Here is a 26,687-nt window from a genome sequence, read left to right on the forward strand (position 1 = left end):
AAAGTTTACTACAAGAATGTCTGGCATGACAAGCTCGGTCACCCCGTACGTAGTTGGCATTCTGAGTTTTCGATTAAATCTTTCTTAAATCTGGAAGGAGACGAAAATAAACATTCTATATATCATCTTGACATGTACGTGGTAAGATCTGCACACAAATCTTTCATGTAATAGTTAAATTATCTGAAATGTGAACAGCAAATGTGTATAGAGTGCCAGCTAGAGGGTTATAGCTACCATGTCATTTGCACACCAGCTGTGCAAGTGCCTGTACGTGTACTGTAACAGTGGCACTCAACGCCTGTACTCAAATTGCTTCGTCAGCATTATTTTTAATAATTTTTCGACCCCTCGGGTCTCGAGGACTGGTTTTCTGAAGGAACAAGTGCCCAAAAAAACCTGTACGCCCTCTGTTGTAATGCCTGGGAAAGACATATTCACCAAGTAAAAAAAAACGTAAGGGTATTTTCATTACACAGACAAAGCTATCATACAAGAACTGGAAACTTTGAGCACGCTCAAGCAATAGCAGGTTCCAATGGATTGTATTTTCGCTTGGAGACGAAGATCTTCTGGTTTGATAGTGTCACAGCGTAATAGTAGTTCCCAAAATGAACTGAAATGATGAACAGAAAGGAATTATATCTCGAAACGTTCGAGCAAGAGCTTACTCACTAGACATCCTGCGAAAGTTATCCTTCCTGTCGCTGGGGAGAAGGTCTTTCATGTCGATTCCGTACACCATTTTGTGGATGATTTCAGCTACACGTTCTTCGTTTTCAAGTTCGCCTCCTGACTGAAAATAACAGTGTTTCTCTGACAGATTTCTTGACGAAAGAAAGGCATGTTACACAGTTCAGTGCACATTATGAGGTAAGCTTACATTGACAACGCCCCCGTCGGAGTTCAAAACAAGAAATCCTATTTGGTCGGGTATCTTTTCCATCCACGAGTACATACTCGCCGTAGTGAGTGACAAATTTAAATGTCAGTGCTGTTGAGTAACGCCACAAATATCACACTGTTCACTCTAGTTCTGTCATGCAGTACAAAACATCAGCACGTGACGTGACCACACATAACCACGTGACAATAATCTGCTGCCTTCTGATACTTTTTGTAATTTTTCATTAGCACTTACTACTTTAAACCAGTTTTTATTATGAATTTCAGTCGATTAGTTATCTTCTGTTTCTGTGTTTCTGTCATGACAATGTGGTCGTGTGGTAGCGTCTATGTCCACTTCCGGCTGTCGTTTTCCGGTTGTAGTTTGAGACTTCATGGGAGGTGTGTGTGTGGTGTTTACCTTTCACAAAGTGTGGCATCCCAAAGACTCCCGCTCGAATTACAAAGTTTCAATGAGAATTATGAGTTGAGGAAGCACAGAGTGTAGGGATGTTTTCAGCAACCTGCGAGTTCGAAGAGTCGCTGCGGTTTGTGCCTCAGTGAAAGTGCTGAAACATTACACATCACGGATCGCCTCATGATGTAACATTGGTGTCGTGAGCGAAACATATTGAAAATGTGCTGTAAATGTCGTACTTCTTGTGAGTAATGGAGGTATCGGACTACACGTATGATCCACGTATCAGGAGAAGACATATCCCACTGTTAACTCAACAGGTATGCTCGCGTCGTGCACATCAGTATCCTTTCATTCAGTAGTTTCTCTTCCCTCAGAAACGCCTACGGCACCTCACAGCGATATTTGCCAGGAATATCGTACTGGTCGACTTCACAGGCAAAGACAACTTCCGTTTATTTTACACTATTCATCTGGATAAGGAGTCTGAACGTGAGGAATCTCTGAATCTTTCACTGGAAGCAAACTGTAGAATACGAAGGAACACATGTCACGTAGTATTTACTGGATATTCTTACAGTAATACTCCTTACGTGTTCAACTGTGCCGTGCAAAAGCTCTTATGTTTCGCGGGGATTTTTCTATCTGTACGTGCCTATCTATCAGTTTGTCAGTACACAGATTCTGACTATTGACATCACGAATATCTCGCATAGTTGTCTGAACTGCATTGCGTTATCTTTCAGCAATTTACACAAGTGAGATAAGTGAAGGAAATTTGGTAAGTTTTTAAATTGCATTTTTTATTTATTTGAACAGCGTACCGATAAAGCTAAATTTTTATCTCCAAACCTAGAATCCGACATGGCAGCAGTTGGGATCGTCGAGGTTTCAACATTCTGCGAATCACGCATCATCCTCTTGTATCTTTTTTTGGTGTTCCACGACACCTCTTCTTTTTTTAGAAATTAACCAGAATCATATCTGAGAGTCCGCTATGCTTCGTCGGGGCCCTTAGAGGGGCACGGAAGTGATATTTAACGTTGCTCGAGACCCTGCATAATCCATTAAGAATCACCATACATAGCGAGCTGCCGCGAAGTCTCATTTCCCCCTGGAAGTTTGTCTGCTACCTGTGGTGGACGTCATGGTGTGACGTGCATGCAAATCTCGGTGCAAATAAAGGCCTCGAGCTGGACGTGGTTCTTCTGGTGAACACATGCCCACCATTATCTTGGGACTTTATCTGTGTATTCAAACGAGCTACATGCTCACGGAATATTCCGGTGGAAGAAAAAGCGAAAACACTTCCCACAGAGGCGAAGTTCCGTCGCAGGTTGTGTTGAGCATTCATACGGTGCAGAATGTCGGGGGTGGAGTACTGCGTACTTAGCAGACGACACCGTCAGCGTCTTTCCTGTCGTCTGCTACGGAATAGCTTGCTGCTGTGTCGCGGGATATTCCCTACGGTTATCAGTGTGACACTGGACGTGAAGCTATCACGTTTTCGAGTCTTCCGCGGGGAATGTCGCTTTTGTGAATATGCGGCAACTGGCTGATGTCCAGTTTGCAGGCCTCTCTCGCCCGCACTGACGCTCCTTAACGGCTGTTACTCGACAGTTTTCATCGTGCGCGTCTGGATGTTGAAAGACAGCGTCTTCTCCGCGACGTGCATCATCGAGTGGGCTGTCCACCTGGGCGGACTGCGGTATTTAGGAGAACAGGTGTGTCTGTTCCCTCTGTTTTTGGTGAAATGTTGTATCACAGGGTTTCTCGGTATTCAAGGGGTCGTAACATTTTGGTGAATGTGGTACATTATGTTGTGCACAGATGGTACTGCACGCGTCACGGTACTGAAGGCAAAGCAAATATTTTTCTATATATCGTAGTTTGCAAATTACAAGCCTGTATCAAATTTGGCCCTCTAGCTCTTACATTTAAGGTTTAGGGGTCGAGAGACTTGGCCATTCCTTTTGATTCTCGTAAGCCCGTGACCTATCCTGCGGTCAGGGAAAGGTAACAGAAACGGAAACGTTTTTTTTTTCTTCAAAAATATAGCAGGTAATGGTAACAGAAACAGATATCGCACACTCGGAATACTTGAAATGGAAACGAAAATATTTTACGGTGATAATTCGGGTACTGCAGGACCCAAATTATTACAATCATTTACCGTATCACTTAGAGAAATTTATGAAATAAAGCTGAATAAAGCAAACTCAAATTGTTGTATTGTTGACTGATTAGATGAGTAAGTAAAATTAACTTAGGAACGAAAACTAAAATAAACTACGAAATTGGAGGATATAAGTAAACAGTATACTATAGTAAATAGAACAAGCATAGTTCCTACAGTGACTTGCAAGCGTGAGTAACATTTATGAAAACCACATTCATATTAGCTGTTCAAAGAAACCGCGTATGTATATTTTTGAAAAAAAAAAACATCTGTTGTGTGCACATATCCCTAAAGTCTTCAAAATAGATTTCAGAATATATACGTAGAGGTATTAAGTTTTGTCACAGTCTCGAAGCTTACTAAAAAAAAATAAGAAGGAAAACAACAAGGGTGTGTGGAGCGGTACCGAAAACTGTAAAGGAAACGAAAACAACAATAGTAGTGGTAACAGAAAGAAATATGGGCCAGTAACGGAAGCGGTAACGGAAACAAAAATGATACTGTTACCCTTCCCTGCCTGCAGGTGCAGATGGGGATGTTCTTTTTTCCCCCGGTTCAGGTTTTCGGTTCACTCCGGAACCCCGGTCACAAACATAGTCCTTTCTCTCCTGCTGTTGGATAGGTGAGGACATTAACACTGTGTTCCTGCGCATGTTCTAGGTTCCAAAGGATGGACGGAAATTCCTTCCAAACTCCTTACTCTTTGCCATGCCAGAAGGTGTCTATGGGGCTCCTGACTGCATGCTTCAGGTTAAGTGTCCTTCACTTACTGTTTTCTTCTCCGAATACTAAATGAAGAGCACCAATTGCCAATTCCCCAGTAGAGTCTTGGCAACGTCAGACTTGATGTGAAGATAATGCCGAAAGGCGATTTAAATATGTCTGGGCCCCCATCCAGAGCATTCTCTGGGCACTGACAACATTTGGACACACTTTTTTGTAACTTTGCAGGGTGCGAAAGGTGATACTCAAGGGAACACGCTACACGAAGTGCTCTATTCGGATCCAACGGTAGTGAGGAGTTCCTGCACTGTTAACAGTCTCAGGAGGTATGGAACTGAAAGCGCTCACTGGGTGTCGACACACTCTGTTAGGGTTACACATCAAGAAGTTCTCATTTCTCCGTTCCTTTCTCTCTCTCTCTCTCTCTTTTTTTTTTTCCAGACTATTAACAACGGAACGAGCTATCAAGCAGACGCAGGCATCTGTGCAGAGAGTGAGGAGGGCCATAGAGCAGCGCCTGAGGGAGAGGGTGAGGTTGCAGAAAGTTCAAGCCGAGCGGGAGCAGCTGCAGCTCACCGTACAGATGTTGGAAGAAAAAAGAGACGAATCCGCTGCGCTGCGCAACAAAGAGAGGGCATTCTTAGACCGGGAACAGGATGGGCTCCATCAGAAACGTAGGTCGTCGCCCCGCCCGATTCACTGTACAGGGTTGTGAATTATGCGCCACATCATTAAGCTAATACGTGTAATTCTTTAAATTATCGTGCCTTCGACCACGTGTAGCATAGAGTCTAGATGTGTAGGCAGTACGCCGGTAGCGAAATTACTTAATTACTTTCCTAAATACTGGTTCAGTTTCCACATGTTCTCCCGAACATATATGTCTCCCATTACTTCCTATAATATGCATAAAATACATAGGCCCTTGTGTTTTCGTGTTTTATGTTTTTTTGGAAATTTGGGGGCAAAAATGGGATTTTTATTTCGAGGGCAGTAAAACGGTGTAAAATCGGGTGAAAGAACAGTTTTTTCAGATGAAAGAACTTCTCGGATATCAGATGAATATGAGCAGCTCTGCTGAACGCAAAGTACTTAGCACCTTCCAGCACCTATATTTGTGGCCGAATTTTCACTTTGGCAAGTTCGTATTCGATGGTTCAGAGTTTTCACTTTGCGGAAGTACTTCCTGATTCCGTCTTCATGCAGTCTCGTAGTAAAGCACAGATATCTCACTGCAATACTTACGTCAATGGTGATGTACCGCAGAAGAAGAACTGCGGAAGAAGGCTGAAGACCTCCTACACCAAAGGGACTCCCTCGTAACGCAAAGGGAGCACTACATCGCATCACGCAAGCAATTGCTCACCACCCGCGGCCTCCTGAAGAAAAGACGGCGGGAGCTCATCACAGATCTGCTCTTTATATTTCCCATCGTTCCTGTGAGTGACGCTGTAAATAATAGTTATTTTTCTTTTGTACCTGTTGACGTAGTTTAGTAGTCACGATTTTCTGAGCCACATATCTGAGCAAATAGCTAAACTGAGTGCTGAAAATCGGCACAGGGTCTTTGAGCAATAGAGGCAATGTGACTAGCCCTTGAAATGCAACATAAAGGTGCGCATGACCGTGCTCACGTCCCCCACCACCTCCAAAAGAAGTCAAACCCCTACTAACTGCTTGCTGTGCTGAAAGCCACGGTTTGTTTGTTGCAGTGTCCAGACAAAAAGGGGTACAGCATCTGCTCAGTTCTTCTACCTCACAGTGAAGATTTTGTAGGTATGGCACTGATGTGAACCGTACTGGTCTGCTCTGCTGGGATATGGGCAACTGGAATAAACGATTGCTACGTTGGTAATTGTAACGTCAGTCACCTTTCTGTTCTTCTCTGAGTAGAGTAAGCGTGAAGCCCAAGAGAAGTACGTATAGTCTTTGAAGAAGGTCAGCAGGATACAGTTAGCATAGCATATGTCTCCATCGGTCTTGGGTAGTTGCTATGTTATGAGTAACGTCTAACTGTGGCTAGTTTCTTTTTTTTTTGGCAACTTATTGCATAATGAGTTGCTCTTCTTGTAGTCTAACTTGTAACTGTAACAAGTTGCCACGTTTTGCCAAAGAAACTAAGTGTAACTATGATTGAGTTGCTGAAGTAGTGCCATATTTTTCCACACATCTACACTTTGTCGTTCTTTTTAACGTAATAGTGCGTAGGCTCCAGCACCCCTGTTGAATCGCCCTTTAGTTTCGATGTCTTTGAAAAACAACTACTGCTTAAGTGTAACAAGCATTTGATATAATTGTGGTTGGACAGTGCAAATGGTAGAAAGCAACGTACTTGAGAGTTACATTTACCCGGAGTTAACTGTAAGGTAACAAAGTCACTTTGGTTTGTAGCTGTAATTCGTTACATTTAGAAAAGGTAACTCCAACACGATTACTATTTGCTAGCTGTAAATGTAATTTCGTTCCTTTGTAGAAGAACTTACCCACTACCACCGATCTGTATCGGCAGTAGAATGAGCGTAGCTGCGTTAAGAGGTAGTTAGTGTAGCTGGTCACTGGTAATTATGAATTAGGGTAGTTTAACGTTAAGGTAGCTAACCCGTGGCAACTCTTCATAGATTTCGTGCCCCGAGGAGAAACGTTCCAATCGGCTCTCAGCAGCTTTTTTTCATGTATTCCACATACGAAGTACGCCCAAAATAATGGTAAGTGGCATTTGGTTGGAGAAAGCTCGTTTTTCTCGGGGCACTTGTAGCGTTGTCCAGTATCAGAAGGAAAGGGAAGCGTTGCTTTATGGTTCCTATTATATTTTGGCCAGAGCGGTAACAGCAGTAAAGCAGAACGTCAAGTAATGTCACTAACGTTGTTCCAGTTGCCCGCACGGAAGGTTCTACTCTCTAGACTTTCCTGATTTTCTCTCACTTCCTTCCCAGCCTTCTCCCATTCAATCAATCAATGAATATGCATTTTTACACTGCAGGATTCTTTTGGGTCACATCTGGTGAATGAACTCCTATAAAGAGAGATTTGAAAAGTGCCTCTGCATAGCTGTACATCGCAGGTTATGTTTGAGGCAGGTCCAAATTGGGAAGTGTCTGAATGGTCCTGCAGTAGCGCAATTCATTTGTAGGGCCTGACTTTTTCGGGTTTTATTTTTGGCCAAATTCGGGGGGTAAATATCGGGTGATATTTTTCATTTGAAAATTCGGGTTAAATCCCGTTACGGCATATTCTGTCGTCAGGAATTCGGGTGATTTTTTTTTTGTTTAATAAAATTTGTCTTAACATGGAACTAATGTTATGGTTTAGCAATGTTATCAAACTTTGTTTTAATGCAAGCTTATGAGTGTGCCACGCGACCCGGATGTTTTCGGGTAGATTCGGGTTAAACCCGAATTTTACAGATTTCGTTCGGAGGGTAAATATCGGGTGGATACGGGTTTAACCCTAAAAAGTCAGGCCCTATTTATTTGGTCTTGTTACCCAGCAGTGGGGGTTCTATGATTTTTACTAATTTTAATGACGAACCAGCCCAACTTTTAACTTAATGCTTAATATTCCACTGACTTCCCCTAAGAAGGTAAATTAGATCGACCCCCCCCCCCTTCTTTTTTGTCGCCCAAGTCATGAAGCCGTCTCCTGGACGTCAAATCGTGTGTTGTGATCACGTTTGTCTCCTCTCTATTTCTCATTTGCAGGACAGAATGACATGATGCTTTCTGTATCCCTGGGTTACGTCACCAAGGTTGTCTTGATGATTTCCTTGTTCCTTGATGTGCCCTTACATTATCCTCTGCTCTACTTCGGGACCTACTCCTCCGTACGGGACAATCTGTCCGACGCGATACCAGACGCAGACCGAACGTGAGTGACCCCTGCGCTCGGCTCAATTCCGGGCGTGGCAGCTTCTACTGACGCGTGGAAACTTCCTGCTTTTCAGGCTGGCCCTTTACCCGAGGAGCAAGCAGAAGAAGTTTTTCCACTATGCAGTTTTTCTTTTGAACAAAGATATAACCCAGGTAACCTCATCAGTCGTGGGATACCAACGAGATATTTGTAAAGTTTCATTTGACTCGATTTGGGGTATGATGCGGTTCCTTCTTCGTAAGTAAATAGGGATAAGGGGAGATGGTGGTGATGGGGTAACGTGGACCCATATGGGATATGGGTGACCCATATGAGATACGGGTGATTGTGCTTGTTATGTGGAAAGGATGGGAGTAAGGGTGTGTAATGGGGAATATGATTGAGATGGAGATAAACATGAGATGGTGGAATACCAAAAATACTGTGGGCTTGCTGAACCCATGCACAGCATTTAACTGTCAAGGTGCCGCCGAACTCAGCTCATCCGCGGTGCTTGAGGCTTAGATACCATTCTAGGTTTATGTCTACTACTTATCCGTAGCATTAGTGTTTCCTTATTATTTATGTAGACTAATATTTTTCATTCTTTCCAGTTGAGATGGCACTGTGACATGAGGACTCCAGACATGCGGCTCACGCTTTACAACCTCTACACTCTTGTCACAAGTTACAGCGACGATGACATGTGAGTAACCCTCATGCCTCAAAACCCTCGAAACGCAACATCTCATATCATTTTACAATGCAGCTCCAGCAGCCAACCAGTGAGCTCTCACAACCCCTCACCACTGCTGCAGAACCACATGGTGACGCCCGACAACCGATCGTCGGATGACGCATCTTCAACGCAGCTTCAACTCTCCGTGGAATCGAGCATGTCGGGCACCGATCAGCATCCTCTCCTTGCATCCCTCCTGCAGCAGACGCGGCACGAGGCGAACGGAACGATGCCCACATTCCTTCTGAGCAGCTCGCTCGATAAGGGCTTGAATCACTTGCACGAAACGCAAGAGAGTTCAACGCATCAGCTGCTGCCCGCTCCGCAGCTTTTACGCCACCAGGGAAGCCAACACTCGAGCGAACCGAACCTGCGAGCGCTGGAGAAGAAGTGCCGTTCGCAAACGATCAACCTGCCCGTCGTCATGCAGCCCGTCGTTTACCCCGTCGAAGACAACGGCGGCGCTCAGGGTACCGGAGACGAAAGCATCGAGATTGGAGTCGACATCCTGTTCGACGCGGAGTTGACGGCTCGGACGGAAGTGTTGGCGAACGACAGGAGGTCTTTCAGGACTTACAGTTGCACGAGCAGCACGAGGACCTGACAGGAAGCCGTGATCTGTCCGCAGTGATAATGTAAAAAAAAGTTACAGCCTCGCATTCTGCAAAGATGCCCTCCTCGGTCCACTTTCGTACGCATACTAGTCAGTCAGGCCTGTTGGTCACAGCCCACAGACCAGTTTGTATATGCTATATAAGTTTGTCTGTTTCTTTGTGAAATGTATGAAGAGACAGGTGCCGGCACGTGGCAGCTTGTTCCAATGGTATAATGGCAAAGAGCGAGCACAAACGTTAACCTCGGTTGCTCGGAGACCCGCGTGCACCTGTGTACTCTCTACGTCGCGAGATTCTTCTAGGTACCAAACTAATGTATCTTTTCTACATGTTTTTTTTTTACGTGCCACAAGGTGTTGCTGTTGTTTTCGGGAACTTGTACGAAAAGCTAAGTTGTGATATGCGGAAAAAAAAAGTCACTCCATTTACACATAGCTTGCCTGTTTATATTTTATCCACAAGCATATATTTTAGTTGGCCAGATTTCAGCTGTTATGAGACTACCTTATGAAGCAACATAAACATACCACTCTACAAGAGGTGTGCTTTTTTTATTAATGATACTTGGTTAATGGCAACTTTCATTTAGCCAATCCATGCATATATATGGTCATCGGTAGCGGGGGTTTTCAAAGATTAGGTAGATTTCATCATGCTGCTTCACCATGTTATGATATAGTTCTCATGTGACAGTGACAAGTAGACAGACAAACGTGATAGTCCAACCTTGGATAGCGTGCTGCTTACGCTACTTATTCCAACGGAAACTTAGGAGCATGGCGGGTGTATGCTCCTCAGACTCAAGATGTTTCTGTTGTATCGCAGCTCGCTTGTCTCCTCTCTTATGTTCAACACTACTTAAGTTGGACTGACTCACAATGGACAAAAGTCGGTGGGGGGACGGGGGGCAGACAGGACATCTGGACACTCCCTAGATAAACGCAGATTGGATTCCTGCCGCCAGATCACCTCGAGATCATTGCTAGGGTGTTGGTAAGGCTTAAATGATGTGTCTGTGATAGTTGTGGATTCAGCCTCTGCAATCTACGATACTGTGCTCTATGTGTTTCTCAAACCATTGAGCATTGAGAATTTCCTTCTGATATCCCCCATACAACATGTAACCAGAAATACATCCCTCTCCCTACTTGTTAGTACCCCACCGGTCGATTTATGGGAAATTGCTGCTATTTGAGTGGTCACTTTTGTGTTTGCAGCCAGAGCCAGCTATATTGGAACCTCATTAAAATGTGAAGCCGTGGTTGTATTATGCACGTTGCTAACGCAACTTTAAAATTTTTGTTTGGAGAATCCCGTATGCCAGGCAAACATGCCATCATGCTGGCACTATTACAACCACAAACTGCTCTAGTCTATCTATTGTCGGGCTGCGCAGGGCGGCAGCAAGGAATGGATCAACCGGCATGACCGGCATCGGGCATCCTCATCCTAGCATGGTCCGCAGTGATTGCTTTTATGTAACATTATTTACTTAGTTTCGTACATAAGTATGTTATAAATCCCACATAAATTAAAAGAACGAACTTTTAGTTGTAAATAAGATTTTTGTGTAATGTTAACGAGTACTAGTAAATTTTTAATAAGCCGATGCTGCCGATGCCCGCCCGATGCGGCCGTCGATCCCGCAGTTAATGCTGGTCATTGGAACTATTGAATCAGGACAAAGGTGAGGTGTTTTGCGTACTTTTCAAGAGTGTTTAAAAGCTGCCGGGGTGTCAACTTCTGTTGCCACGTGTTTATAACAGAATTCGTGACTCCTTCTGAGTTACTTTTAACCTAACATTCGCGAAGGGATTGACGAAAGGGCGAAGTGCGGCGTTTCAGGTTAGGCCTAACGTCGGTTGCATGCTTTGTCGTGTTTCCGCGCTTCGAGGTTGTAAGCTGTCGAAAGGGTGCATGATTCAATATCGGCTTTCTCTAGCGAATTGTTGCTGTATAAAAATTGATCGGTGTGTCGTTAAGGTGCAGAAACTCCAACCTTGCCAGTGTTTTTCTTTTTCTTTCTTTCAATGGCGCCATATTAGCCATAGAGCGCTTCTCTACTCGTTTTGTATCGCCTAGGTTTTCCTTGTGGTGTCGTCCTTGGCTTGAGACACCTGCGATTGATGTTCTTTTTATCTTAAAAAGACAAAGCAGACTCAGTTTTGTGAAGCAGCTGCTCATTCCTTCTTCTTGACAGCAGACAAACAACATGGACGGCGATGCATCGAGAGGCCGCGGTGGAGGCTTCAGAGGTGGCATGATGCGTGGTGGACCACGAGGACGCGGCGGACCAATGCGAGGACGTGGTGGCCCACCAGGGTAAGCTTGGCCTCACCACCGTTTTATGGGCATATCTCGAAACTTGCGGTGTTACTGACATAGGCTGAAACGATTTTTGCTTCTGACACCCAGGTCACCCCCTCAAAATATTTCAATTGACGACCTCTGAAAATCTCGGAGAGCGTAATGCTATTGCCACGTAGGCACTTCGGTTGAAATGATTCAACTGAATGGTGATTGGCTGCTTCCACATAGCCGTTTTCAGTTACTATAGGCACCGTGCACTAGTCATAATGACCTGTGGTTGTTTGATCGTCAGCGACACCCGTGGCGATTCCATGCGTAACGGCCTGGTACCGATGGCGTATCCACGCCTTCGTGTATCAGGTTTTGGTGCATACGGTTGCATGTGGCAGTGGTCTTCCGAATTTTGTTTGCCTGTTTTGGCCCTATTGACCTGTGAGAACACTTCTGTGGGAGTGGTGTGATGAAAGGGCAGAAACCAGTGGGTTCAAACAAAGACCTACCATTGGGGCACTCAAACCATTCCAATTCTATTCCTGCGAAGAAATGCCTAATTTCATTTCTAGAACAGCTTTTGCATTTCCATTCTGGGCACTGATAAATCTGGAATGATTCCAATCATTCATTCGAACTCCGCAACCCCGGTCGACTTCACTTCATCAGGTATAAGCGCTGTACGAAGGTCTTGTTTTAATGTTTTAAATAAGCCAATCTTAACAGTCTTCTCACATATTCGGGAAGGAAGAATTAGCTTATTTTACTCACCACGCAGGCAGTTTCGAATGGCGAAACTGACAGAACGCAGCTGCACGCTGCTGGCTGGTACCATGCGTTTACCCTCAAGGGACACTAGCACCGAAAGAAAAACTCTAGTGCACAGTGCCTATACAGTTTATTCACTGACGTTACCCCTCCGCCACACCGTATGTCCCTCAAAGTTATGTTCCTGCATTCATTCGCTGCCGTATGCTTTTTGGATGACTATAAAGTCGAAAACACGGAAATTACTTAGATATGTTACAAATCACGCAGCACGATAACTTCGAAACTCCAAATATACAGTGAGTGCGATATGGGTGACAACTTGGATGGGACCTCCAATATGGCGGCCGATAGCAGCACATCTGCCTGCTAGCGACAGTGGCTGTCTCCTACGGATGAGGTCATGCGAATAAACCATATTACATGCGGCTATCAGTGCTGATCGGTTTCAATTATGATTAAAATGGCCACGTGGCAGAAGTGTGACACTGCTGAAATCCTTAAGCTCTCGGTCGAGTGTGGTTCCGACATATTATACCGTGCAATGACCTCTAAAGGCCATGCCATGCTCAGCAATAGCTTGGTGCTGGTGGAGCGTACAGCTCAGATGATGTCTGTTCTCATAAATGTCAAAGTCACTGAGCATGATAGTGCCCGATCTGAGGGTTTTTTTAGAACATGTGACATGTGCAGACCCTTTAGACAAAGCGCTTGTGGTAGTGTTGCGAAGAACAGTTGTGGCACTGCTCCAAAGGCATGAATGTGACACACAAGACTGATGTGGCTGGGACTGCAGTGATCTATTTTGCCATCTCAAAGGCTTCAGTGTTGGGTCAGCTGAGACAGTTGCTTAGCAGCGCACTTTCAGCGGCTGTGGGTACAACGGTCCCTTGGTAGTACCATTCTTGTACGTGTTCATCAGTGTAGTTATTCTAGTAAGGGTTGCCACTGTGTGCTCGGGGACATCTGAGACAGTTGTTACATTTGGACGCGTATTGAAAACTCCCAGGCTAGATGCACAACAAACTGGCAAAACATATTTGATTAGCACAGTAACAGATAAGATAGTGGGCAACATAAAACACAATGGCGTTGAAGTATTGAAGGCAGCTGCACAAATTGTTTTCCTTCGCACTGTGTTTTAGCTTTCTGCGTCAGAATATTGTTGACCCAGCAAGCCCGTACGCTAGTTGTCAGCAAGTAGTTTTCTTGAGCAGCAGGGAATATCTTCGGTGTAGCCAGAGGGAGTCTTTCGATGGTTCAACTCCCTCTTGATGTGATCATGGATGATGTCAGCGTCATAATGAAATAACAACGGTGTATGTGATCACATACCTGCATCACTACACGCATAGTCCCGGGCACTACGAACTGCCACAGTGTTCTTTGTCGATAGCTAATGCAGCCTTCCCCTGGGCTGTTGATGATGATACTGTTGGCTACCCCTTTGTATCGGGTGGACAGCGCAGGCACCTGGATGCCCGCACGTCTAACAATCACCACTGTGACTTCGTCCAGTTCTGTTCTGAGCATGTTTGATGTCAATATGCAGGATGTTCAGAGGCGGCCCACCAAGAGGAGGACCCAGCCCCAGGGGTAATGGACCCCCCAGGGGCGGTGGTGGCGACTTCATGGGGGGCCGCGGTGGGGGCGGTGACTTCATGGGCGGACGAGGCCGCGGGGACTTCAGAGGTCGAGGAGACTTCAGGGGTCGCGGTGACTTCTCGGGAGGCCGCGGGCGAGGCGACTTCCGCGGCGGACGAGGGGGAGGCAACGGAGACTTTTCGAGGGGCCGTGGGTTCCCACCCAGGGGTCGTGGCCCCCCTAGAGGCAGGGGAGGGCCTCCTGGTGACTTCTCGTCCAGAGGACGTGGCGGTAGGTTTTCGTGCTCTGGACACGTCTGGTGGTCTTGCCGAGTCACACCTTTATGGGGTCGTCTTGTAGGTTACTCTGGACCTCCCAGGGATGGCAGTGGACCCCCGACTCGCGGAGGACCCCCGATGCGTGGCGGAATGCCCATGCGCGGTGGAGGAGACGGCATGAGGGGCGGCCCCAGGGGTAGCCCCATGGGCGGTGGACCGCCCGCCAAGCGGGGGCGCTGGGAGTCTGGACCCAGTGCTGGTTTCCAGTCTGACTCCTTCCAGAGGTGGGTCATTTGCAATGTCCTTGTTGCTTTCTTTTTTTTTTTTTTTTTTTCTTTTTCTTTCCTACCTTTGTGATTTGTTGAAGTTACGTGCTATTTGTTTCCCTTTCTGGAGTGACACACATTGTGCTCTTTGTTGTATTGCTCATTTTGTGCACGTAATGTGAAATTTTTTACCTTGTACCTTAAATGTAAGTATTACTAAATAAGCAGCTGTCACATGCTGCAAGCATTAGGGGGGTGGGGTGACATGTGGTGGGAGGAGCTTAACCCTTTGCTATGCTGTGTGCCGGCAGTGAGGACTGGTCGGGCGGCTACGATAACAGCTATGGCGCGTCTGCTCCCGCTGCTGCACGCAGCTCTTACGACCCTTACAGCGGCAACGAAATGCCAGGGAATGGGTACCAGCAGGGAGCCACCGGTGGCTATGGAGACACACAGGCTGTCGGAGGCTACGACGGGGGCTACGGCAAGCCCGGCAATCCCGCCTCGGACTTCCGCAGCAGCGGCGGGTACCAGGCAGTTGGCAACGGAGCGGGGGCCGGTTACGCGAGCAGCTACGGTGACAGAGGTTATGGCGGCAGGCCTCCCGCGGAGACTGGCTTTGGCGGAGGTAAGTGACACCTCTGTTGACTTTCCTCAACATCACTCTTCGCCGCTGCTCCTGGTAGAGTTGATCCAGTGCAGTACAGTCGCTGACCGATTTTTCCACAAAATTGATCGGAATTACCTGACAGCCTGAATTTTTAGTAAACAGCGTAATTCCGCTAGATTTCAACCGCCTTCACTCTCAACGTTCTATGTGACATTTAAAAAAAAATGCCTTTGTGGGCTCGGGGACATCTAAATCCCCGGCTTTTCGTTGTTTTTACCTTTTGCAATGTTGCGAGTGCCGAAGGCAAGTTGATGCTGACGCTGCTGAAACGCCAAACGAAGGTGTCACTAGCACTAATTAATTTGTCTCTTCACATCTACTAAACATGTCTCTAGCAGTAGCATCTGGTCGACATTTCAGTATTTCCAATACTCGTCGCCATCTGTTATATATATAACTATATATATAGGCTGTCATCTCATAAAGCAGTACGAAATATAGGGCAGGAACACATCGTTATGAGTACGAATAGTCAAGCAAGTCCTCCGAGGAACGGTCCTGGTTATTGGACAATGCAATGTACGTTGGTTCTGCGGGGCATTTTATGATGCAAACTGTTTTCTCTGAAAAAAATTGAAAAAGCCCGAAATTTTTGAGTCCGGATTATCGGTCAGCGACTGTATTTGGCGCCTCTAACTTTCTGATAGGTTTAGGGCAGCCTTCACTAGGCAGTGTCTCATTCTTTTAACAAATAGCGTAGGTACGTTACGGAGACTTTTTGTGCTGTCTAGGGTCCCAGCAGTTAGGTTCTTGGAACCTCCTTTTCCGTCTTGTGTACATTTCTCGAGCATTTGAGAAGCAAATATGGCTGGCTCAGTGTTTGTATGAGTTGCTGTAGTTTCCAGTTAAGTGGTTAATTTTTCTTTTTTAATCATAAGTGTGGGCTGAATGTAGGGACATGCAGAGCTCTGGGAAAAGGCAGTGATGCTTCAGAGAGCATGTTCAGAAAGCTGTATGTTCAATAATGGGAACAGTATTGAAGGACGCATTTCATTTGCTAATACGAGCATGAATTTCAGTGCAGACACGATCTGCAGTCACAGAATTGATGGCTCTAGCTGAGACCAACCCAAACTTGCGACATTTTGGCCGTGTCCTGTGATTATAACATTTTGTACCGCATCATGACAGCGTGGCCTACCGTACAGACTTGGCATTGCCCAAACTTTGATTTGATCGTGGTTGTCTAGCGACTTAAAAGCCGCGGCTAATATATTATAGGCTTTGATCTTTGGGTACAACACCAACTTACCCAGCACGCTGTACTGAGTAGTTGATACTACCACGACATGCTGTGGCAACATGACGCATGATTGAAGTGCCAACGGCAGGCCCAACATGTTGAACGACCAGAGTTGGTCGAGACCCCCTGGCAGAAAGGGCTTGCCACAGACTTTAACATCATGTGCGATGTCTATCCATTGCTTGCAGGTGGTCCCAGATCAGGTGATCGCTACCCACCCTATGACAGCTTTGGCGGTTCCACATACGGCCAATCACGAGATAGCTATGGTGCTGGGGGCGGAGGAGGGCACTACTAGAGTGCCTCTGTAAAAAGAGAAAGAAAAAAAATGGGGGACGGAAAATGTCCACCCTTTCCAAACAGAACATCACAATGTCTCGCATCACATCCTCTCCCATGTGACCGTGTCCTAGTGCATACCCATCACAAGAAAGCCATACGACAAGCTCCCGTGAGAGGAGAGAGAGAAAAGGCGAAATGTCGCGTCATTAAGGACACTCTTTGCTTCATCTGACATTTCATGTGACATTTTCTTTTATACGTGATTCAAGTGCAAAAGCGGCGCACTCGTACCTTTTTTTCTTTAACACTGTGGCACCTTTTCTTGTATGTGAAGTAGTTAAATCATTCCTGTTAGCGTGAACATTTGGGTGCCACTTGCGTTAGTGAGGAAAAAACATTTATGTGCACTCCTGTGTTGTTTGTCTGTACAAAGAGGAAAGTCAAAGATACAAAGTGTTGAATAAATGGACAAGACCAAAAAGAGAATGAGTGCAAAGTGAATTTAATCTCTGCACCACAGTCTTTGTGGAGCTGTATGTAGGTGGCAAAGCTCTTGAGTGCATGGCAGGGAAAGGTAACAAACGGTATTATACCGGTACTAACCGCAATTGATATTGCACACTCGGAATACCCGAGACTGAAACAAAAATAATTTGGGTACTGAAGGACCCGAATTACTACATTCCTTTGCCCGTACCATTTCCGTAGATTTATGAACTTATATTAGCTGAGAAGGCGAAGCTGAAATTAACTATTTAGCTGGAGCATTTAACGCTTTCCTTACCGCCACAAAGATGGCCATTTTTGAGTGGTTTGACATATTTTTTTGTTTTTGTAGCTGACAGTATCACTTCAAAATGAGCTTTTTTTTTTTTTTTTTTTTTTCTCTCTTATACAATAATTTGCTATTTCACTGCTTTTCTATTCCTCCCAGTTAGTTAGCAGTAGCGCAAGTTACACATGTTCACACATTCAGGACGAAAATCTGATTATCTAACGGCATCAGTTATTTGCATTCTTATACACAAAATCTAACTCAAATATGTCTCGGGTGCAAGTATCGCGCATCTGCGAAAGAGGTCGGCCGCGGAACGCTACGCCACACGCAGAGATAAGGTCTCAACGCTGCCACCTCGGAGCAGAGCAAGCTTCGTAAATCACCACCACGAGGAAAGCGAAACTCATTCTGTAGTGTTCACCGGTGAATGATACTCTATGGGTGCGGTAAGGAAAGAGTTAAGTAAATAGTATGTCGTAAACGAAAGCAGCACGATTCTTATACTCTCTTGATGACTTGCAAGTGGCAAGCATGAGTAACGTTCATGAAAACTACGTTGATATGAGCTATCCAAAGAAACCACATCCTATATTTTGGGATAGATGTTCTGTGCACATATCCCTAAATATATAGATGTAGAGGTATAAAGTTTTGTTGCTGTCCCAAGGCTTCCACAGAAAGGGAAGCAACAAGGGGTGTACTGAGACCGGAAACACAGCCAACAGTAGTGGTAACTGAAACAAGCAAAAATGTGGACCAGTAATGGAGGCGGTAACGGAAAGTAGAAAGATTCCGTTACCTTTCCTTGGTACGTGGTTCCCACAGTTCTTTTAAATGTGAGGGACAAACTCTGATTGTTTGATTCAGTGACAATTAGTCACGCAACAGCAGGGTGTAAGTTGTACCATTTTGTGCAGACTCCTAAAAGTAAAATGTTTTAAGCTGGGAGTTATTGCTCCCCTGCCTTGTATCTGCATTTATCGCTGTTCAGATAAATCACCATCAGATAAGTGTCTGTGGGAACCATGAAATATAGTTGCAGTGATCCCAAGAGTGCTTCTAGGTTGCACTCAGTGTAAACATAGAACATGCAAGTCATGCTGCATAAAGCGTTGTGAAGTGATGCTCCCACTTTAGTGCGATACTTTCTGAAGATTGAGTTGCGTCACAGCTCATGTGAGGTGGAGTCTCTAGAGCCAAGATTTCAAAAGTGCACACCGTTTCGTGCAGACTTGACTAGAACTGTTTGTCCTGGTCTGGATTGAACGCAGCTGTGCTTGATACAGTACAGAGCCTGAATGTGGAACTGCAAGGTTACAAACCTGCAGCAGAATCTGTCACGTGGGTTTCTGCGCGCTCGACGACACGTTTATGGAGTTTGAAGAACAATAGCAACAAGGAAGAAAGACATTGAAATGGCTCATGACTTGCTGCAGTGACATTGTGGCTGATGAACTAAAAACACCTGCAAGTCCATAATAGTAGTCCAAGGGCAGTGTGTTAATACAAACTTTGGAATATGGGACAAAACTAGTCAGTTTTGTCATGAATGTCATTTTGCTAGTTGAGGTCAAGGGAGGTTGAGCTGTTCGGTGCACATGAAGCACAAATAAGAGTCAGTCTGATTCAGTCAATGTACTGCCATTCTACGAAGCTGCCAATAGCTGGCTTCTCTAAAGGCAACAGTCTCTGCATATTTTTCTGGCCACCCTAAAAGTAAAAAGTGTGCTTCGTATGCTGAACATACTGATTTTGGATATGCAGCTGAGCTGCAGAAGAGATATAGGCAAAACGATGAAGTGCTGAATTGGGAAAAGTTTGCTATGAAGCTCAAGCAGCATAAGATGTGGGCTGCGTGTTCCCATTGTGTAGCCAAGGACAATGAAATGAAGGAAAGGCAAAAGACAACCGCTGCTCTTCAATTGTAAGTCTTTCATGTAATGAGTAAGTAATGTCGCCTAAATGCCGTATGGCAGCGACAGTTTGAGCTACTGGGAGCTTGGAGTAGGAACTGTAGTGCAGCTTGTATTGAAACAATCCTAAGTCTCACAGCCTCATTGCAAGGGTTGAAGGCCCTCTCGAGTATTTTGCCGAACAGGTTGCAGTCATATTTTCTGTACATTAATCGAACTCTCTCAGCAGTGAATAAACAGTGTGAAGGTAGCAGCGTTGTGTGTTGAAATAATTTTTGAGCTACTGAGGTTCCTGTGAACCATCCCTATGTAGTTTTCACAAAGGCCCCTTTATCGCAGCTACGACTTGTTTTTTCCGGCACGCTTAGGATCAGTTTTTAGGGTACTTGAACGTAGGTAACCTTCCATTTTGTACTCTCAGCTAAAAGCAAAAATGTACACAGTGCAGTGGGTGGTAATGAAAGACACAATGAATACAGGGGATAAACGATATTAGAGAAGTTGTGTGCCATGCTTGAAATATATCTAGTAACGCTCACAGCACAAGAAGTTAATCTGCTCAAGTGTTTTGCACTAAATTGCACACATGGTATTTTTACCTTGCCCGATGACTTCTGCAAGTTGGCAATCCATGCTAGTAATCAATCTTGTTACAAATCTCTCGGAATGAGAGACGTTTGTTCATGGAGTGTCTATTATTCTGCCACACATGCACACCATGATAAAAGGCAGTCTATGGGACAATGGTGCGAAAATTAACTCGTGGAAACACACTAGTCTTTAACAACAGGGACTTAATGAGCGAAATGGAACTTAAATGGTCCACTGACCTTGGCTATTTAGGAAAAAGAATTTTTGTGATTCTGTAACATTGGGCATATTATTATAGGAGGTCATTCTGATAAGTGGATGGTAGAAATCTTATGCGTTTGGTGGATTACTGAACCCAACAGCACAGCTCAACCCTCAAGAATGGCAGTTGAGCAAAAGTCAGCACATGCCAATGGTGGGGATCAAACCCACAGCAGTGTGAGGCGACTTACAGCTATTTACGTAACTATAAAAGTGTGTAAGCTGACCTGCACTATATGGGATAGTAAAATAGTAATTTGGCTAGTTTTAGATCTTGCACATTAGTTGCTTATTGCATTAGTTCCTGCAAATGCAGTGTCTAGATTGTCTTGTGCAAGATACTAAAAACAGTATTTGAGTAGAATACTAAATGCTCACAACTTGTTACTTTTGAGATAATACCAAGTTACAATTTTTGAAATTTGCTGTCACACAAAAAAAATGGAGAGAAAAATAACTGAGGGTGCTTTCCTCCTCGCCCTATGTGTGCACATGTAAGTGGCAAGGCAAAAATCACACAGTTTATCATTTCTCATCCTTCCTGTCTCCCAAAAAACTAATCAAAAACAAATGTATCTTAGAAGTAACTTACGTACAAGCTTGTCTAGATCTGACAACAGGCAGCTTTACACGCAGTCAGGCATGGTTCTGTCACTGCTGCAACAGGTATCTGTGCCCCAGCACGCCAAGAACATTGCTAGGTTTGTGGCATAAGCCAGGAGTCTGCTGCTCTAAGCAGGTGTAGCATTTAAGACATTATTTCTTGCAGCATAGAGTTATTATGAAGTGAAACTCTGGCAACATTGCTGTGATGATACTTGTCTGTTAGGCAGACAGTTGTAGTGAAGACGTTTTCAGACGTGTTTTTGGGCAGCTCCACTATGCTGGAGGTAAACGTGGAACGCATCTCTTATGTGCTACGTACAGGAGGCACAAAGAAGTTGAGACTGTATGGTGCAAGACGTGATCCCATAATGCACTGAATTTTGTCGCTGCTAAGCATCTCAAATGTGCGACATGTCATGTGCTGCCACAACTGGTATGTGACTTTTATCCGGATCTGCAGGAAGATATATCGCTTCAGTCATGTCCATTACATACAGGTGAGCGTGCAAACAGCTAACATTCTTATCTGAGGCGAGGAAAAAGTGTTGATTTTTGGCAGGTGCGTAGGATTCCCTGGCGCTTTAGCATTTGGTCCCCACATGGGGCTTGCCAGCTGTTATGATGTCGAGCCAGAAATCGCAGCTAAGATTTTTGATGAAGTTATTGAATTAAACTGATAAAAACTGAAAACTATGGGCACAGTTCTATGAATTTTAGACTGTCCCACTACTTTTTATGATGTCATGTTATGATGTCAAGCCAGAAATTACAGCGAAGTTTTTTTATGGAGTTATTGAATTAAATCGGTGATAAAACTATGGGCACAGTTCTATGAATGTTAGACTGTCCCACTACTTTTTATGATGTCAAGCCAGAAGTTACAGCGAAGATTTTTATGGAGTTATTGAATTAAATCGTGATAAAACTATGGGCACAGTTCTATGACTGTTAGACTGTCCCACTACTTTTTTAACACCGCAAGTGCCACCTAGTACGTTATTCAGCGCAGATATGAAAATAGTTTTGAAAGAACTTGTCTAGAAGACAGACAAAACCCTGTAGCAATTTTCGGAACTTTCTCGACGTGCAGACTGAAAGCATTCAGCTGCAACGTGACACGCTGACTGACGAATGCTTTTTAAGAGACTTATTCACAAGTTGCACGTGAAGGTGGCTGTAGCTATGTAGTACAGAAGCAAAGCTGTGTTACGTACACACAAGCACCCTGGAAGGAGATTTATTCAGACCACCTTACGGAGATCAGCTCTTAGCATAAAACAAGTCTCAGAAAGCGAGATTTCGTGAATACGACCGTTCATGTGCCTATGTGGAAAATCACAAGGGCCACGACGTAATCTATCTGAGGCACTTCCGAAAGGATAAAAATGGGTGTACAGTGACTCACATTTACGGAGCAAATGCGGGTACAATAAGCCAAAGGGTTGGGACTGCATATGAGTCACACACTATCGCAAACCCTACCGAAAAGGCATGGCCTTAGCCACGTTGCTACAGCAGAGATAGTGTCGGAAGATAGAAGTCTCAAATGTGCACGAGCATAGGATTTGGGCCACATGCAAGTCCAGCAGTGTGGACTATCGTGAAACTCAACTCTTAACGCGTGTCGGAGCCATTTTTAGTCCTTGCAACAGCCTCTCGGGGTCAATAGAAGAATGTCCCTTGCATGTACAGGTTTTATATGAACATGTTTGTTTTCTAGCATTGATACCGTCCTCTTTGTCACACATTTCTTAGGTTGAAGAAGGCTTAGAAGATGCACGCGGAATGTTCTTTCAGGTGAGTCATTCATGAGAAATCTTGTGCAGATGTTAAGGGAAAGGAGCTTGGGAGAAAGGGTTGAGGGAATCACACAGATGCAAATGCAGGGTTTGTTGTGTGCAGTGCAGTTCTGTTTATGACATCTCACTTTGAGCAATGAATCTTGGGCTTCCTTCTCTTAAGCCATGACGGGATGGCTGTGATAAACTGCAGCTTCTTCATTAGCATGGTCGTTCGTTGTTCCCAAACTGTCCAAGCATATGCTATATCGTTTTTCATTGTTTCAGTTGCACTGAATGGTGAACAGAATTCTCTGGCTGGGAATGGAAGGTCTTTGTGGCAGACGGAGCATGTAAGTGAACTATGTTGACCACACATGTTTCATTCAGATTCACCTGTTTGAGGGTAAAGGCACAGATTGTGCTAGAATGCTGTTAGTACTCTGAGATGTTGTGATGTTGTTTCACAATGTCCACTTGGGACATGCCTTGTGAATAGTATAGGCTACATGTTTGCTTAGTATACCATGAACCTGTAGCAAACCCCTTCAAGTCAATTTTACTATTAGTTATGCCATACACAGTGGGGGGCCTCCCGGAAAAAACCTGAGTATCATACGTGGCGACAACATCGGAACAAGTCATGAAATATAAGGATGCACATTATATGGAAGGTCAAGGGAATATACTGTCACGGTAAGGGAGAAAGCACAAGAGGGCAAAATAAAGGCAAACAAACAAAATAAATATAAAGAAACACAAACTGAGAATCAGCAAAAATGTGGCGCTCATGAAGGTGAACAGCGTAAGCGCAAAAGCCCATGGGGGGAAACAAGACAAATAGGTGAAAACGCTAATGTGTGTAGAAATGAACTAATTCATGAGGCGGTTCCTTAAGACGACCCGAAAGCGATGGAATGAACGTAGATAAGCAGGTAGATACGAACGTAGATAAGCAGGTAGATACGAACGTAGATAAGCAGGTAGATACGAACGTAGATAAGCAGGTAGATACGAACGTAGATAAGCAGGCAGATACGAACGTAGATAAGCAGGCAGATACGAACGTAGATAAGCAGGCAGATACGAACGTAGATAAGCAGGCAGATACGAACGTAGATAAGCAGGCAGATACGAACGTAGATAAGCAGGCAGATACGAACGTAGATAAGCAGGCAGATACGAACGTAGATAAGCAGGCAGATACGAACGTAGATAAGCAGGCAGATACGAACGTAGATAAGCAGGCAGATACGAACGTAGATAAGCAGGCAGATACGAACGTAGATAAGCAGGCAGATACGAACGTAGATAAGCAGGCAGATACGAACGTAGATAAGCAGGCAGATACGAACGTAGATAAGCAGGCAGATACGAACGTAGATAAGCAGATAGATACGAACGTAGATAAGCAGATAGATACGAACGTAGATAAGCAGATAGATACGAACGTAGATAAGCAGATAGATACGAACGTAGATAAGCAGATAGATACGAACGTAGATAAGCAGATAGATACGAACGTAGATAAGCAGATAGATACGAACGTAGATAAGGCAAGGCATTCCATAGTTTGGCAGCCACGAAAGTGAATTGTTTCCTTCCCATAGTAGATGGAATGACTACTGCAAGACACTTGATTGTCCCCTAAATACAGGGTGCTTTGTAAACCAGTGGTTTTTCTTCTATTTCTGTTCTTCTTTGTTTTTGTTTTTTGTTTGTTTTTTTACGTTTGCTAAAGAGAACATTGGTTGTTGACCAGCAGGTCATTGTAGTAATTGCTGCCACTTTTCACATGCAGGCTCCGGGCATGTTCAAGGCCCTGTGCGACAGGTAACATCAGCTCCTCCGCTGTGTACATGAAGGGAGACCCTGGTCCTGGCTGCTGGGAGGCATCACGCAACACCGGATGTAACCAGAGTTGTGAACGGAATATAGTACGTGTCCGGATACACGACGGTGTCTTGCCTCAGGGGAGGGGTCAGACAAAAGAAATGGGGCGTGGGTTAGGGATTAATCCTGATTGTACCCCCGTTTCCGTTAATTGGTGAAATAGCATGTGTGGTGTGTGTGCACGCTGGCGAAGACGCTGCACAGCAAGGACGCCCGAATGCAGGCACACAGAAAAAGTAGTCGCCAGAATATTTCAGTTACACAGGCATGGGAGAAATAGGAGGGTTCCAGGGAAAGATAGCAGAAGGGGCACTAGGAACAAGGTGAAACATAAGTAAACAACAACTGCTTTATTTTTATGATTAGTTGATACTGAGACAATGGTTTAGGATCGAAGTAACATTGCAAGTATATTGCGGAACTGGGCTCATAATGTATGTTGCACTACATCTGGCACTTTAGCAGTAGATCCGGTGCCGTTGGTGTCATTCAGTACCTCGAGGACCACCTGGCGAGGTGCTTGGAACAAGATGAATTGACCCAGATGCAACACTGATACAGATGGCTATATTGCAGATTCCCATGCACTAACCAGTGTTCTGTTTCTGCAGTCTATAGGCTGACTCATTGATGGGAGAAGTGGGTGGCTTTGTGTTCACCTAATATTTGATTTAAAAGTTTGTCCTACATACACGAAACCACAGGCTAAATTACAAACTTCCACCTACTAGGTTGTACAGATTCAGTATCTCTCTGTGCTGCAGTGCGAACTTATAACGAGTGTCTGCAGATTTCAGTCAAGCACTGCACATGATTCGAGACTCAAAGCCTATCACTGAAGTGGTTCCTCGCAATCTCGCACGTCCGAACCGGAGAAGGCACCTGCCTGGCCATGCCTATTTATAGATTTTTTTTTCTTTAGCCGTTAGATTTTTTAAATAAAAACATACCTGCCAAGTGTCCTGGATTATCCGGGAGTCTCCAGACTATCGTTCAGTCTCCCGACTGTATGGACGCGCCCTCCGATGTCCTGGAAAATTGGGGCTTTTTTTTTTTCTTGAAGAATTAGACTGCCCGTAGCACGTGATTCGCGCAAGGCTGGGTTGCCGGAATCCCAGCAAAGAGGTAAGGAGGTGAGCAGCGAACTACATATGGCCGATATGGCAACATGACACATGGTCATTCATGGCTGGAGGTTGCAGCAGATTGTGCGTTTCTTGAGGAGACAGTACTGTAGTGCTGTCCCTACTACTAACTGTACAAACTACTGTAACTACTCTTACAGTAGTAGTAGTAGTTTCCTCCAATGGTACTCTCCAAACAGAAGAAATACCTACAGTCTACATGTGTTCCTCATACGTGCCAAGTGCCTTGTCACGGGTTTTCTGGTTGAGCACAACCTACCACGGAGCATAAACGACCACGTGTGACCGCTGTTCCGGAAGATGTTCCCGAAGTGTCACTAAACGAAGCACTACAGGTGCGGAGGGACAAAGACCACTGGCGATCACTGCCATGATGGCTGCACGTCTTCGCAAATGCGGTCGACAGAAGCATCTGTAGCGCCGCGTATGACGTAGAGGATAGCAATACAGTCGGTCGCAATGCTAGTACATAAAATTAATGCATAGTGCGTACTGCCCCCCTCGGTCTTGCTGCGGGCAGCCTCCCCAATTTCGTGTTCTTTATGGTGACAGGTATGGGGAAAAAAGCTATGACAGCAGCATAAATGTCGTATTTTGAAGTTTACTTCTACGGCCAAGAGGACGTCCTCTGGAAGAGAGTATGTAACTACAAAGTGACGTAATTAAGTGAAATTTATTAATTAGGAAATTTCGGGCAAAAGCGAGATAGCAGAACGGGAAGCAATCCTCATTGATATCCATTTTGTCATTTAAAAATAAAGAGAGAAAAAAACGCATGCCGTAAAATATACATCGCTGAATTTAAGGCTTATTCACACATGCATTTCAAAAAGCGGCGCCGCCTCAGCGTTCGCGGCGCCGAACCGGAACTAAAAGAACGCGCGCCGCATCGCCCTCGCCGACGGGTGGTTATCTGGGCCACTGTG

The 26,687-nt window shown here is 44.9% G+C and overlaps 4 protein-coding genes across 10 annotated transcripts; 2 read left to right on the top strand and 2 right to left on the bottom strand.

The window, feature by feature from the left end:
- Window positions 1–445: 445 nt before the first annotated feature.
- LOC135367319 (ragulator complex protein LAMTOR4-like) lies at window positions 446–1,074 on the bottom strand. The gene is made up of 3 exons (XM_064600532.1): window positions 884–1,074; window positions 676–796; window positions 446–616 (listed from the first exon to the last, which is right to left on the bottom strand). The coding sequence occupies exons 1-3, from the start codon at window positions 956–958 to the stop codon at window positions 519–521; spliced, it is 294 nt and encodes a 97-aa protein (XP_064456602.1). The 5' UTR covers window positions 959–1,074; the 3' UTR covers window positions 446–518.
- Window positions 1,075–1,246: 172 nt separating this feature from the next.
- Window positions 1,247–9,834, top strand: LOC135367316 (UV radiation resistance-associated protein-like). Of its 2 annotated transcripts, XM_064600524.1 has the most exons (15): window positions 1,247–1,623; window positions 1,681–1,795; window positions 2,050–2,084; window positions 2,160–2,226; window positions 2,924–3,027; window positions 4,143–4,232; window positions 4,434–4,531; window positions 4,647–4,879; window positions 5,472–5,644; window positions 5,918–5,981; window positions 6,824–6,910; window positions 7,904–8,069; window positions 8,146–8,224; window positions 8,666–8,757; window positions 8,821–9,834. In XM_064600524.1, exons 1-15 carry the CDS (start codon window positions 1,555–1,557, stop codon window positions 9,392–9,394), a joined length of 2,046 nt encoding a protein of 681 aa, XP_064456594.1. In that variant the 5' UTR covers window positions 1,247–1,554; the 3' UTR covers window positions 9,395–9,834. The 2 variants fall into 2 exon arrangements, with proteins under 2 accessions (XP_064456594.1, XP_064456596.1); XM_064600526.1 differs by lacking the exon at window positions 6,824–6,910 and having other exon boundaries at window positions 1,248–1,623.
- Window positions 9,835–10,986: 1,152 nt separating this feature from the next.
- Window positions 10,987–24,675, top strand: LOC135367321 (uncharacterized). 6 transcript variants are annotated; one of them, XR_010414425.1, is made up of 8 exons: window positions 10,987–11,091; window positions 11,608–11,726; window positions 14,026–14,348; window positions 14,418–14,619; window positions 14,913–15,229; window positions 22,701–22,742; window positions 23,012–23,076; window positions 24,525–24,675. XR_010414425.1 is itself a non-coding variant. In XM_064600533.1 (6 exons), exons 2-6 carry the CDS (start codon window positions 11,617–11,619, stop codon window positions 16,810–16,812), a joined length of 1,062 nt encoding a protein of 353 aa, XP_064456603.1. In that variant the 5' UTR covers window positions 10,987–11,091; window positions 11,608–11,616; the 3' UTR covers window positions 16,813–17,282. The 6 variants fall into 6 exon arrangements, 5 of the variants coding, with proteins under 5 accessions (XP_064456603.1, XP_064456607.1, XP_064456604.1 ...); XM_064600533.1 differs by lacking the exons at window positions 22,701–22,742; window positions 23,012–23,076; window positions 24,525–24,675 and adding an exon at window positions 16,703–17,282; XM_064600537.1 differs by lacking the exons at window positions 22,701–22,742; window positions 23,012–23,076; window positions 24,525–24,675 and adding an exon at window positions 16,703–17,282 and having other exon boundaries at window positions 14,976–15,229.
- On the bottom strand, window positions 23,617–24,288 carry LOC135367612 (NADH-ubiquinone oxidoreductase chain 5-like). The gene has a single exon (XM_064600902.1). The coding sequence runs from the start codon at window positions 24,286–24,288 to the stop codon at window positions 23,617–23,619; it is 672 nt and encodes a 223-aa protein (XP_064456972.1).
- Window positions 24,676–26,687: the final 2,012 nt, after the last annotated feature.

This window comes from Ornithodoros turicata, chromosome 8, assembly GCF_037126465.1.
Source record: "Ornithodoros turicata isolate Travis chromosome 8, ASM3712646v1, whole genome shotgun sequence".
NCBI classification, from domain to species: Eukaryota; Metazoa; Arthropoda; class Arachnida; order Ixodida; family Argasidae; genus Ornithodoros; species Ornithodoros turicata.

What these genes read in the sequence shown, in the direction of transcription:
- LOC135367319 (XM_064600532.1), bottom strand. Translation starts at nt 958, where the DNA reads ATGTACTCGTGGATGGAAAAGATACCCGACCAAATAGGATTTCTTGTT. An exon ending in CCGACGGGGGCGTTGTCAAT is followed by an intron (nt 797 to 883) that starts GTAAGCTTACCT and finishes TGTTATTTTCAG; the next exon opens with TCAGGAGGCGAACTTGAAAA. An exon ending in TAACTTTCGCAGGATGTCTA is followed by an intron (nt 617 to 675) that starts GTGAGTAAGCTC and finishes TCATCATTTCAG; the next exon opens with TTCATTTTGGGAACTACTAT.
- LOC135367316 (XM_064600524.1), top strand. Translation starts at nt 1,555, where the DNA reads ATGGAGGTATCGGACTACACGTATGATCCACGTATCAGGAGAAGACAT. An exon ending in AGATAAGTGAAGGAAATTTG is followed by an intron (nt 2,085 to 2,159) that starts GTAAGTTTTTAA and finishes CTCCAAACCTAG; the next exon opens with AATCCGACATGGCAGCAGTT. An exon ending in AGTTACAGCGACGATGACAT is followed by an intron (nt 8,758 to 8,820) that starts GTGAGTAACCCT and finishes TTTACAATGCAG; the next exon opens with CTCCAGCAGCCAACCAGTGA.
- LOC135367321 (XM_064600533.1), top strand. Translation starts at nt 11,617, where the DNA reads ATGGACGGCGATGCATCGAGAGGCCGCGGTGGAGGCTTCAGAGGTGGC. An exon ending in CTCGTCCAGAGGACGTGGCG is followed by an intron (nt 14,349 to 14,417) that starts GTAGGTTTTCGT and finishes GTCGTCTTGTAG; the next exon opens with GTTACTCTGGACCTCCCAGG. An exon ending in GGAGACTGGCTTTGGCGGAG is followed by an intron (nt 15,230 to 16,702) that starts GTAAGTGACACC and finishes CATTGCTTGCAG; the next exon opens with GTGGTCCCAGATCAGGTGAT.
- LOC135367612 (XM_064600902.1), bottom strand. Translation starts at nt 24,288, where the DNA reads ATGCCTTGCCTTATCTACGTTCGTATCTATCTGCTTATCTACGTTCGT.